This window comes from Coregonus lavaretus (genome assembly GCF_964263955.1).
Source record: "Coregonus lavaretus genome assembly, chromosome: 5".
NCBI lineage: Eukaryota > Metazoa > Chordata > Actinopteri > Salmoniformes > Salmonidae > Coregonus > Coregonus lavaretus.
The window spans coordinates 9,460,035-9,473,182 of NC_139992.1; the positions used below are offsets into that span (position 1 = coordinate 9,460,035).

The 13,148-nt window shown below is 44.0% G+C and overlaps 1 protein-coding gene across 5 annotated transcripts in view; it reads right to left on the bottom strand.

Moving 5' to 3' along the window:
• Positions 1-3,671: 3,671 nt before the first annotated feature.
• Positions 3,672-13,148, bottom strand: part of LOC311129993 (R3H domain-containing protein 1-like) — a 77,356-nt gene continuing 67,879 nt past the window's right edge. For 3 of the 5 annotated variants that reach the window (XM_084162570.1, XM_084162571.1, XM_084162574.1), the window contains 4 exons: positions 7,094-7,247; positions 6,751-6,848; positions 6,348-6,441; positions 3,672-5,192 (listed from right to left, as the gene is read on the bottom strand). In XM_084162570.1, the coding sequence (XP_084018696.1) occupies positions 5,089-5,192; positions 6,348-6,441; positions 6,751-6,848; positions 7,094-7,247 (450 nt within the window). In that variant the 3' untranslated portion in view covers positions 3,672-5,088. Of the gene's footprint in view, positions 5,197-6,347; positions 6,442-6,750; positions 6,849-7,093; positions 7,248-13,148 lie in introns of all 5 variants that reach the window. The other 2 variants (XM_084162573.1, XM_084162572.1) reach the window with 2 other exon arrangements.

Consider the following 13,148-nt stretch of genomic DNA (forward strand, 5'->3'; position numbering starts at 1 on the left):
TCTGATGAAACCTAGATTGAACTCTTTGGACTTAACCATCTAGAGCAGGGGTTACTAAACTTTTTCACTCAGGGCCCTCCTCCCCTCCTCTCCTCTCCTCCCCTCCTCCCCTCCCACTGTTCATGACACAAACTGTTCACACCCCTCTTATTGGTGGAGAGAATTGTGCAGGTTTAAAGCTTATTTCCTGCAATTCTACACATTTTGTCATGGGGTGCAAAGAACATTTTTGCAGTTTTAAAGCAAATGTTCTTGCAATTCTATACATTTTGCCATGTTTAAAGTGTATTAATGTGATATTTGAGTGACAAAAAAATTACAACAATATCTATGGGCCAAAAAACCTAAATATGCATTCTATTATTACAACTTTCAAGAGTAAGTTTAAAGCCGGACTGAGGTCCTTTAAAAAGACCCCCACGCCCCCCTTAGGGAGCGTGCCCCACAGTTTGGGAACCAACCGGTGTGCCACGGCAGACGGATTTTGATGGGGATTATCTATTATGCTAATTAGATTCCATGCTTTGCCAGAAGAATGAGTTCCCTAATAATCCTGTTTACATGGACACATCTGAAATCAGGCTACCTGATGGGACTATGATAAATGCAGAAAATCGCCAATCAAAATAAACGTTCTACCACAGCAACCATTTAATTTTTGGGAAGCTTATTTGCTCAGCTGGTGCTAGCACATGCGCAGATCAAATACACAGCTGGAATGCCGATTGAGGCATTTATATGTCCTAATAATTCTAAAGATTGCTCAGAAAACCGTGTTTTAATCGGCATATGCTTACTTCGATTTTGACATTATGCTGATTAAGATAAACAGAGTAAGGTGTTTACATGACTATTGCGTAATCTGCCTACTGCCATAACACTGGCGACCCGTCATTCAGGGCAGGTGGGGCAGAGCACTACCTGTTTTGAGCCCTACATTTTTAGCTAAAAAATTATAATAATATACTCTGCAGCAGAGGTAACTCTGGGTCTTTTTTTCCTGTGGCAGTCCCCATGAGAGCCAGTTTCATCATAGCGCTTGATGGTTTTTGCGACTGCACTTGAAGAAACTTTCTTGATTGACTGACGTTCATGTCTTAAAGTAATGACAAGTTCATTAGAGTTACCAGCCTCAGAAATTGCAGCCCAAATAAATGCTTCACAGAGTTCATGTAACAGACACATCTCAACATCAACTGTTCAGAGGAGACTGTGTGAATCAGGCCTTCATGGTCAAATTGCTGCAAAGAAACCACTACTAAAGGACACCAATAATAAGAAGAGACTTGCTTGGGCCAAGAAACATGAGCAACGGACATTAGACCGGTGGAAATGTGTCCTTTGGTCTGGAGCCCAAATTGGAGATTTTTGGTTCCATTTATTTAGAATTCAAGGCACACTTAACCAGCATGGCTACCACAGCATTCTGCAGCGATATTCCATCATCTGGTTTGCACTTTTGTGGGACTATCATTTGTTTTTCAACAAGACAATGACCCAAAACACACCTCCAGGCTGTGTAAGGGATATTTGACCAAGGAGAGTGATGGAGTGCTGCATCAGATGACCTGGCCTCCACAATCACCCAACCTCAACCCAATTGAGATGGTTTGGGATGAGTTGGACTGCAGAGTGAAGGAAAAGCAGCCAACAAGTGTTCAGCATATGTGGGAACTCCTTCAAGACTGTTGGAAAAGCATTCCAGGTGAAGCTGGTTGAGAGAATGCCAAGAGTGTGCAAAGCTGTCATAAAGGCAAAGGGTGGCTATTTGAAGAATCTCAAATATATTTTGATTTGTTTACCACTTTTTTGGTTGCTACATGATTCCATGTGTTATTTCATTGTTTTGATGTCTTCACTATTATTCTGAAATGTAGAAAATAGTACAAATAAAGAAAAACCCTGGAATTAGTAGGTGTCCAAACTTTTGACTGGTACTGTATATAAGCATATATCCTTATAAGTAATTTACAGTGCCTTCAGAAAGTATTCACACCGATTTACTTCTTACACATTTTGTTGTGTTACAGCCTGAATTTATAATAGATTAAATTGAGATTTTATGTCACTGGCCTACACACAATACCCCATAATGACAAAGTGGAATTATGTTTTTAGAAAGTTTTACAAATTCATAAAAAATGGAAAGCTGAAATGTCTTGAGTCAGTAAGTATTCAACCCGTTTGTTATGGCAAGCCTAAATAAGTTACCCAAAAAGACTCACAGCTGTAATCGCCGTCAAAGGTGCTTCTACAAAGTATTGACTCAGGGGTGTGAATACTTATGTAAATGAGATATTACTGTATTTCAATTTCAATACATTCACAAACATTTCTAAAAACATGTTTTCACTTTGTCATTATTGTGTGTAGATGGGTGAGCTAAAAAAATATATTTAATCCATTTTAAAGTCAGGCTGTACCACAAAATGGGTGTACGAATACTTCCTGAAGGCTCTGTACATACACTGCCATATACTTATTTTCTGTATGGGTCTCCCTTGTGTGGCAGCTTTCGTTCCATGATTTATGCATTTCTAGGATTATAGTGGGGGTGATAGTGAGTGCAACTTTGTTTATTCAATTGGTTTAGTACTTACCATCAAACCTCCATGGTCTTCGGTGTCGATAAATTATAGAGCAAGATTCATTAAAAATATTACATTTGCTGCTTAAAACCTGACAACGCATAAATATGCTTAATACCACCCCCTTGTGCTAGACAGGGCCCATGGGGGGGGGGGGGGGGATATAACAAGACTAAAAAAAACATTGCAAATGATAATCATAACAAAACAACCCAAGGGTAATTTATTGCTGAGAGAGAATTTCCTCAATTACTTAAGCGCCATTTCATCAACCTTGACTGCAACACAGAGCTAGGTACTCTATATGTTAGTTTAATTATCAGTTAATAATCTCAAAATCAGAATGGAGATCCTTAATGACGCGACCGTGGACACCAAACTGACTTCTTCACTTGACGGATAAGACAGTGATGAATGGTGTGTTCAAGACAACTGGGAACTCGAAAAAATACGAGGTCAAATCCTGATGTCAGTGATCTTCAGGTCAGAAAGTTGGAGCTCTGGAAAGAGTCCCGAGTTCCTGAATTTCCGAGTTGGATGACCGGTTCAAAAAGTTCTATCAGAATTTTTCCTAGTTCCCAGTTGTCTTGAACGCGGCAGAAGCCGTCCATTTTAAACTGTTTCTGGCAACACTAACTCCCCCAGGCTAGATGAGACGTGGGGCAGGTTCGATTTTTCTTGCAGTAAATTGCTTTGATGTTATTAGAAAGAAAGTCAAATATGACAGTGGAAGAGATGTGAGGCATTGGAAGATATGAGGTTGGTGGGGAGGTTAATGTAGCAGACAAATTACCCTATAAAACCTGGATTGAGATGAATAGCACCAACCAAAAAACTAATTAGATAAGACCAACTATAAAACCCACATCCCCACCTTCCGCCCATTGCAAAACAAACCACTCTCTATGCTTACACTGACATCTGAGGTAGGACTATACTTAGTGTTGATAAAAAAATACATGTTAATCGTCAGTTTAAACATCATGAGAGGACATCCAAAGCTGTTTGGTGATGGACAGAGATAGAAAGAAACCCAGAGTACTCATCCATGTCAAAGAACTTCCTGTGATCTGAAAAAGCACATATTTTGGTGTAAACATTTATTGGTTTCAAAATGAAATAAAAATGACTTGCACCAGCATTGAACAGCCTTTCAGAATCCACACGTTTGCTTATCTTTAATTTCTCTCAAAGAAAAAAAAAAAATGATATATATATATTCAGTTGTATAAATGTGCAAACTGTTTTTTCTTCCAGTGACCCAGGAAGTATATAATTTAAAAAAGACCTAATGAAAGATTTGACACTGTAGGCCTTGTAGAAGGAGGAGAGGAAGGACAGTGTGGTGGAGAGAGAGATGAGGCCATCCAAGCAGATGATTGCTAAAATATGCCGGTGTCATTTTAATCTTTTTAAATGAAGTTAAAAACCAGGGGTGTCAAACAAAAGCCTTTCGTCGCTGCTCTCATCTGTGCCTGCCTGTGACCAACACACATACAGAACGTTCACTGTGAATAGAGAACTGATTGAATTATTTAGCTACTATATAAATTATTTACAAGGTGCAGGTCTTTTCATTTAACAACAGAATCTGACTGGGGTCTTTATTTTGTGTTTCTTGGTGAATAAAGTGGTAGACGTGAGAGAAAGGCACAACTAGAGACCCATTGTTGTATCCGAGGGCAACTTCATCATGTACTGGCCACAATATGGGGCAAGTGGTTGGTGGCAGGCTGGCCGATAGTCAGCTACCCTGGGGATGTGGGGAGGCCAGGCCAGACACTGCAACTGGGCTGGGGGAGTAATAATGAGAGAGCTGAGCTTTGGGTCTGACTCCAGATTTCAACTATAAAACAAATGAACAAATAAAACAAAACAAAAATACAGGCTTTTGATATGTTCCGGCATGTTCTCAAAACAGAGAGCAGACAGGTTATTAATATTTGGAACTTCAATAATCGTGGTTTTTGGATATTCGTTCACGTCAGTTCAGTGTTACGTTTTGTTATTTTTCGTCAAACCACTAGTAAGAACATTACAAAGTACAACACATTCCCCCCAACCAAGTCTCTACAAATCAAGTGGAAAACAACCCTTTACATCAAGACAACTTAGTGAGTGAGGAGGGAGGGGGGAAGGAGGGGCTGGGGGGAGTGATGGCAACAGGAAGTGACTGGCGGTGCTGGTGAGGGGTCAGGGGTGAAAGGTCAAGCCAGGGGTCCACAGCGCCCTCTACTGGGAGCTGGCCCTCTCAGGGGATGTCTGTGGCCGTCACCTCGGCCGTAGCACCTGCCCGTGGCACGTCTGATGGAGCCTCGGGGGGCCGTTGTGGCGGAGGAGGGTGCCCTGCACAGAATATCTGGAGGGGAACGTGGCCAGGATGGTTTAGGTGGAGGCTGTGTTGGCAGGGGCTTGACTGTGGGTGTGGGTGGGGGGTTTTGCATGGTGGTGGTCACCATTAGCCCTGCCAGTCCCGGTGGCAGTGGTGCTCTGGGAGACATCAGACCATGGCCCCGGCTCTGGAGAGCTCACCCAGCAGAGAGTCCGCCTCGGTCCGGCTGATCCCCTCCGGCAGCTCAGTCACCTCCAGGACCCGCCCACTCACTGCCTCCGAGAGAGGAGAGAGAAAACTGTCAGACCCCAACTTGGAGACACCCTTAGGCCTATGACCTAATTAGTTAAAGTAGTACGGACTAACCCTATGCTTCCTTTGCCATAAGACTACTACTAAATAATTATTATTAACCAAATAGCTACCCAGACTATCTGCATTGACCCTCTTTGCACAAACTCTTGACTCATCACATACGCTGCTGCTACTGTTTATTATCTATCCTGTTGCCTAGTCACTTTATGCATTCGGAAAGTATTCTTCCCTTTTTCCATATTTTGTTACGTTACAGCCTTATTCTAAAATGTATACAATTACATGACAAAGCGAAAACAAATCTGGAAACCAGAAAATAGTTGTGCAGCGACGCTCCCCATCCAACCTGACAGAGCTTGAGAGGATCTGCAGAGCAGAATGGGAGAAACTCCCCAAATACAGGTGAGCCAACCTTGTAGCGTCATACCCAAGAACACTCAAGGCTGTAATTGCTGCCAAAGGTGCTTCAACAAAGTACTGAGTAAAGGGTCTGAATTCTTATGTAAATGTTATATTTCAGTTTTTTTACTTTTAATACATTTGCAAAAATATTTTAAAAAACTGTTTTTGCTTTGTCTTTATGGGGTATTGTGTGTAGATTGAGAAAATAAACTAACAATTTAATCAATTTTAGAATAAGGCTGTAATCTAACAAAATGTGAAAAAAGTCAAGGGGTCTGAATACTTTCCGAAGGCACTGTATCTATCTCAATTACCTCGTACCCCTGCACATCGACTCGGTACTAGTACTTCATAGCCAAGTTATCGTTACTCATTGTGGATTTATTCATCATGTTATAATTGTTTCTATATTGTTCTCTCTGCATTGTTGGGAAGGGCCGTAAGTAAGCATTTCACTGTTGTTTACGAAGCATGTTACAACTAACATTAGATTTGATTTTCCTTTGTGATCAGTTCTGTTCTATGTACAAATCTGTGCGAATTGAAATCAAATACATTAATAAAAACTAAATATATAATCAATACATGTTATATTTAAGATATATCTAAGAGTGAGATATGGATTTTTTTTTTTTTTAATGTATTTATTTGTTGATTGGAGGTTCACATCTCTGTCCTCTTAACAGACAAGAGGTGTTCCCTACCATTACCTGGTTCACCTACACGGAGATCTGTAGACAGAGCTTTCCTCGGCTGCTTCCTCCCTCTGCCGCCTCCACCGCTGTGACGCATCCCCATGTGTACCTGGGAGCAGACAGAAGGTCAAGAGCATGTTCAGACTACCAGCTCGTGGTCTGCTGTTACTTTGTGTGGACTCCAGCTCAAGGTATCCAAATGCTTGATATTGATTACATTGGAAGAGAAAGTAGGAACAAAAGAACCAGAGATCAGTGTTTGACTTGATCTTTTGTTTTATTTGCACAGTCCTAAAAGAGAAGATGTTGCTGCCAAGCATTTCAAAAATGGTACATAGATATCCCCCCCACAGATATTTCCTCCTGTAACGATAGGTGGTGTCGACTGAAGTGGATGATGTGTCTTGTGTAGACTCACCTGATGGTTGGGGGCCATGTGGGGAACGTGGAGGAGAGGAGGACGGATCTGGGGGTTGTACTGGAGGGGTTGCCCTAGCAATGGGTACCGAGCATCTCCTGGGAAACACAGATGACGACACACTAAATTGGTCTCCATTTCTTTAGGGTTACCATTTGCCATTCCTCAGGGACCCTCAGCGTTCCACATATTTGTTGAATTTAGTATTAGCACACCTTATTCAACTAATCAGCAAGCCATTGGAATATCATATTCCTATATAATTGGAATAGATTAAATATGTGAAATGGCTGGTTGAAGTTCCCCTAGGACTGGGTAAAGAAACGCTGGGTGTCTCCCTCACCTTGCCCCGGCACGAAGGGTCTGGAGAACTGCGGCATCATGGGTACGGGGGCGATGCCTGGATGGATGCTCTTCACATTGGTCAGGTGGTGTGGTAGGGAGGGGGTTGGCGACTGGGCGGGGGAGGTGGAAGGACTGCCCAGCTGGGGACTGCTCTGTATGGCCAGATAGAGGACAGGGGAGGGTTAGTGTTAGATAGAGGACAGGGGAGGGTTAGTGTTAGAGAGAGGAGGGTTAGTGTTAGATAGAGGACAGGGGAGGGTTAGTGTTAGATAGAGGACAGGGGAGGGTTAGTGTTAGAGAGAGGAGGGTTAGTGTTAGATAGAGGACAGGGGAGGGTTAGTGTTAGATAGAGGACAGGGGAGGGTTAGTGTTAGATAGAGGACAGGGGAGGGTTAGTGTTAGATAGAGGAGGGTTAGTATTAGATAGAGGACAGGGGAGGGTTAGTGTTAGATAGAGGACAGGGGAGGGTTAGTGTTAGATAGAGGACAGGGGAGGGTTAGTGTTAGATAGAGGACAGGGGAGGGTTAGTGTTAGATAGAGGAGGGTTAGTATTAGATAGAGGACAGGGGAGGGTTAGTGTTAGATAGAGGACAGGGGAGGGTTAGTGTTAGATAGAGGACAGGGGAGGGTTAGTGTTAGATAGAGGAGGGTTAGTATTAGATAGAGGACAGGGGAGGGTTAGTGTTAGATAGAGGACAGGGGAGGGTTAGTGTTAGATAGAGGACAGGGGAGGGTTAGTGTTAGATAGAGGACAGGGGAGGGTTAGTGTTAGAGAGAGGAGGGTTAGTATTAGAGAGAGGACAGGGGAGGGTTAGTGTTAGATAGAGGACATGGGAGGGTTAGTGTTAGATAGAGGAGGGTTAGTATTACATAGAGGACAGGGGAGGGTTAGTGTTAGATAGAGGAGGGTTAGTGTTAGATAGAGGACATGGGAGGGTTAGTGTTAGATAGGGGAGGGTTAGTGTTAGATAGGGGAGGGTTAGTGTTAGATAGAGGACATGGGAGGGTTAGTGTTAGATAGGGGAGGGTTAGTGTTAGATAGGGGACATGGGAGGGTTAGTGTTAGAGAGAGGAGGGTTAGTGTTAGATAGGGGAGGGTTAGTGTTAGATAGAGGACATGGGAGGGTTAGTGTTAGATAGGGGAGGGTTAGTGTTAGATAGGGGACATGGGAGGGTTAGTGTTAGAGAGAGGAGGGTTAGTGTTAGAGAGAGGACAGGGGAGGGTTAGTGTTAGATAGAGGAGGGTTAGTGTTAGAGAGAGGAGGGTTAGTGTTAGAGAGAGGACAGGGGAGGGTTAGTTTTAGATAGAGGAGGGTTAGTGTTAGAGAGAGGAGGACAGGGGAGGGTTAGTGTTAGATAGAGGACAGGGGAGGGTTAGTGTTAGATAGAGAAGCGTTAGTGTTAGAGGACAGGGGAGGGTTAGTGTTAGATAGAGGACATGGGAGGGTTAGTGTTAGAGAGAGGAGGGTTAGTATTAGAGAGAGGACAGGGGAGGGTTAGTGTTAGATAGAGGACATGGGAGGGTTAGTGTTAGAGAGAGGAGGGTTAGTATTACATAGAGGACAGGGGAGGGTTAGTGTTAGATAGAGGAGGGTTAGTGTTAGATAGAGGACATGGGAGGGTTAGTGTTAGATAGGGGAGGGTTAGTGTTAGATAGGGGAGGGTTAGTGTTAGATAGAGGACATGGGAGGGTTAGTGTTAGATAGGGGAGGGTTAGTGTTAGATAGGGGAGGGTTAGTGTTAGATAGAGGACATGGGAGGGTTAGTGTTAGATAGGGGAGGGTTAGTGTTAGATAGGGGACATGGGAGGGTTAGTGTTAGAGAGAGGAGGGTTAGTGTTAGAGAGAGGAGGGTTAGTGTTAGATAGAGGAGGGTTAGTGTTAGATAGAGGAGGGTTAGTGTTAGAGAGAGGAGGGTTAGTGTTTGATAGAGGAGGACAGGGGAGGGTTAGTGTTAGATAGAGGACAGGGGAGGGTTAGTGTTAGATAGAGAAGCGTTAGTGTTAGAGGACAGGGGAGGGTTAGTGTTAGATAGAGGAGGGTTAGTGTTAGATAGAGGAGGGTTAGTGTTAGATAGAGGAGGGTTAGTGTTAGATAGAGGAGGGTTAGTGTTAGATAGAGGAGGGTTAATGTTAGATAGAGGAGGGTTAGTGTTAGATAGAGGAGGGTTAGTGTTAGATAGAGGAGGGTTAGTGTTAGAGAGAGGAGGGTTAGTGTTAGATAGGGGAGGGTTAGTGTTAGATAGAGGACATGGGAGGGTTAGTGTTAGATAGGGGAGGGTTAGTGTTAGATAGGGGACATGGGAGGGTTAGTGTTAGAGAGAGGAGGGTTAGTGTTAGAGAGAGGACAGGGGAGGGTTAGTGTTAGATAGAGGAGGGTTAGTGTTAGATAGAGGAGGGTTAGTGTTAGATAGAGGAGGGTTAGTGTTAGAGAGAGGAGGACAGGGGAGGGTTAGTGTTAGAGGACAGGGGAGGGTTAGATAGAGGACAGAGGAGGGTTAGTGTTAGATAGAGGAGGGTTAGTGTTAGAGAGAGGAGGGTTAGTGTTAGATAGAGGAGGGTTAGTGTTAGATAGAGGAGGGTTAGTGTTAGATAGGGGAGGGTTAGTGTTAGATAGAGAAGGGTTAGTGTTAGATAGAGAAGGGTTAGTGTTAGAGAGAGGAGGGTTAGTGTTAGAGAGAGGAGGGTTAGTGTTAGATAGAGGACAGAGGAGGGTTAGTGTTAGAGAGAGGAGGGTTAGTGTTAGATAGAGGACATGGGAGGGTTAGTGTTAGATAGAGGACATGGGAGGGTTAGTGTTAGATAGAGGGGGGTTAGTGTTAGACAGAGGGGGGTTAGTGTTAGATAGAGGAGGGTTAGTGTTAGATAGAGGAGGGTTAGTGTTAGATAGAGGAGGGTTAGTGTTAGATAGAGGAGGGTTAGTGTTAGATAGAGGAGGGTTAGTGTTAGATAGAGGAGGGTTAGTGTTAGATAGAGGAGGGTTAGTGTTAGATAGAGGAGGGTTAGTGTTAGATAGGGGAGGGTTAGTGTTAGATAGAGGAGGGTTAGTGTTAGATAGAGGACAGGGGAGGATTAGTGTTAGATAGGGGACAGGGGAGGGTTAGTGTTAGATAGAGGACATGGGAGGGTTAGTGTTAGATAGAGGGGGGTTAGTGTTAGACAGAGGGGGGTTAGTGTTAGATAGAGGAGGGTTAGTGTTAGATAGAGGAGGGTTAGTGTTAGATAGAGGAGGGTTAGTGTTAGATAGAGGAGGGTTAGTGTTAGATAGAGGAGGGTTAGTGTTAGAGAGAGGAGGGTTAGTGTTAGATAGAGGAGGGTTAGTGTTAGATAGAGGAGGGTTAGTGTTAGATAGAGGACAGGGGAGGGTTAGTGTTAGATAGAGGACAGGGGAGGGTTAGTGTTAGATAGAGGACATGGGAGGGTTAGTGTTAGATAGAGGACATGGAAGGGTTAGTGTTAGATAGAGGACATGGAAGGGTTAGTGTTAGATAGGGGACATGGGAGGGTTAGTGTTAGATAGAGGACATGGGAGGGTTAGTGTTAGATAGAGGACATGGGAGGGTTAGTGTTAGATAGAGGACATGGGAGGGTTAGTGTTAGATAGGGGACATGGGAGGGTTAGTGTTAGATAGAGGACAGGGGAGGGTTAGTGTTAGATAGAGGACATGGGAGGGTTAGTGTTAGATAGGGGACATGGGAGGGTTAGTGTTAGATAGAGGAGGGTTAGTGTTAGATAGGGGACAGGGGAGGGTTAGTGTTAGATAGAGGACATGGGAGGGTTAGTGTTAGAGGAGGGTTAGTGTTAGAGAGAGGAGGGTTAGTGTTAGATAGAGGAGGGTTAGTGTTAGATAGAGGAGGGTTAGTGTTAGATAGGGGAGGGTTAGTGTTAGAGAGAAGAGGGTTAATGTTAGATAGAGGACAGGGGAGGGTTAGTGTTAGATAGAGGACAGGGGAGGGTTAGTGTTAGATAAAGGAGGGTTAGTGTTTGATAGAGGAGGGTTAGTGTTAGATAGAGGAGGGTTAGTGTTAGATAGAGGAGGGTTAGTGTTAGATAGAGGAGGGTTAGTGTTAGATAGAGGAGGGTTAGTGTTAGATAGAGGAGGGTTAGTGTTTGATAGAGGAGGGTTAGTGTTAGATAGAGGAGGGTTAGTGTTTGATAGAGGAGGGTTAGTGTTTGATAGAGGAGGGTTAGTGTTTGATAGAGGAGGGTTAGTGTTTGATAGAGGAGGGTTAGTGTTAGAGAGAGGAGGGTTAGTGTTTGATAGAGGAGGGTTAGTGTTTGATAGAGGAGGGTTAGTGTTAGAGAGAGGAGGGTTAGTGTTAGAGGACAGGGGAGGGTTAGTGTTAGATAGGGGACAGGGGAGGGTTAGTGTTAGATAGAGGGGGGTTAGTGTTAGACAGAGGGGGGTTAGTGTTAGATAGAGGAGGGTTAGTGTTAGATAGAGGAGGGTTAGTGTTAGAGAGAGGACAGGGGAGGGTTAGTGTTAGATAGAGGACAGGGGAGGGTTAGTGTTAGATAGAGGACATGGGAGGGTTAGTGTTAGATAGAGGACATGGGAGGGTTAGTGTTAGATAGAGGACATGGGAGGGTTAGTGTTAGATAGAGGACATGGGAGGGTTAGTGTTAGATAGGGGACATGGGAGGGTTAGTGTTAGAAAGAGGACATGGGAGGGTTAGTGTTAGATAGAGGACAGGGGAGGGTTAGTGTTAGATAGAGGACATGGGAGGGTTAGTGTTAGATAGAGGACATGGGAGGGTTAGTGTTAGATAGAGGACATGGGAGGGTTAGTGTTAGATAGAGGACATGGGAGGGTTAGTGTTAGATAGAGGACATGGGAGGGTTAGTGTTAGATAGAGGACAGGACAGGGTTAGTGTTAGATAGAGGACAGGGGAGGGTTAGTGTTAGATAGAGGACATGGGAGGGTTAGTGTTAGATAGAGGACATGGGAGGGTTAGTGTTAGATAGAGGACATGGGAGGGTTAGTGTTAGATAGAGGACATGGGAGGGTTAGTGTTAGAAAGAGGACATGGGAGGGTTAGTGTTAGATAGAGGACAGGGGAGGGTTAGTGTTAGATAGAGGACATGGGAGGGTTAGTGTTAGATAGAGGACATGGGAGGGTTAGTGTTAGATAGAGGACATGGGAGGGTTAGTGTTAGATAGAGGACAGGGGAGGGTTAGTGTTAGATAGGGGACATTGGAGGGTTAGTGTTAGATAGAGGACAGGGGAGGGTTAGTGTTAGATAGAGGACATGGGAGGGTTAGTGTTAGATAGAGGACAGGGGAGGGTTAGTGCTAGATAGAGGACAGGGGAGGGTTAGTGTTAGATAGAGGACAGGGGAGGGTTAATGTTAGAGGAGGGTTAGTGTTAGATAGGGGAGGGTTAGTGTTAGATAGAGGAGGGTTAGTGTTAGATAGGGGAGGGTTAGTGTTAGAGAGAAGAGGGTTAATGTTAGATAGAGGACAGGGGAGGGTTAATGTTAGATAGAGGACAGGGGAGGGTTAGTGTTAGATAGAGGACAGGGGAGGGTTAGTGTTAGATAGAGGAGGGTTAGTGTTTGATAGAGGAGGGTTAGTGTTTGATAGAGGAGGGTTAGTGTTAGATAGAGGAGGGTTAGTGTTTGATAGAGGAGGGTTAGTGTTAGATAGAGGAGGGTTAGTGTTAGATAGAGGGTTAGTGTTTGATAGAGGAGGGTTAGTGTTAGATAGAGGAGGGTTAGTGTTAGATAGAGGAGGGTTAGTGTTAGTTAGTGTTAGATAGAGGAGGGTTAGTGTTAGATAGAGGAGGGTTAGTGTTAGATAGAGGAGGGTTAGTGTTAGATAGAGGAGGGTTAGTGTTTGATAGAGGAGGGTTAGTGTTAGATAGAGGAGGGTTAGTGTTAGATAGAGGAGGGTTAGTGTTTGATAGAGGAGGGTTAGTGTTAGATAGAGGACATGGGAGGGTTAGTGTTAGATAGAGGAGGGTTAGTGTTAGATAGAGGAGGGTTAGTGTTTGATAGAGGAGGGTTAGTGTTAGATAGAGGAGGGTTAGTGTTTGATAGAGGAGGGTTAGT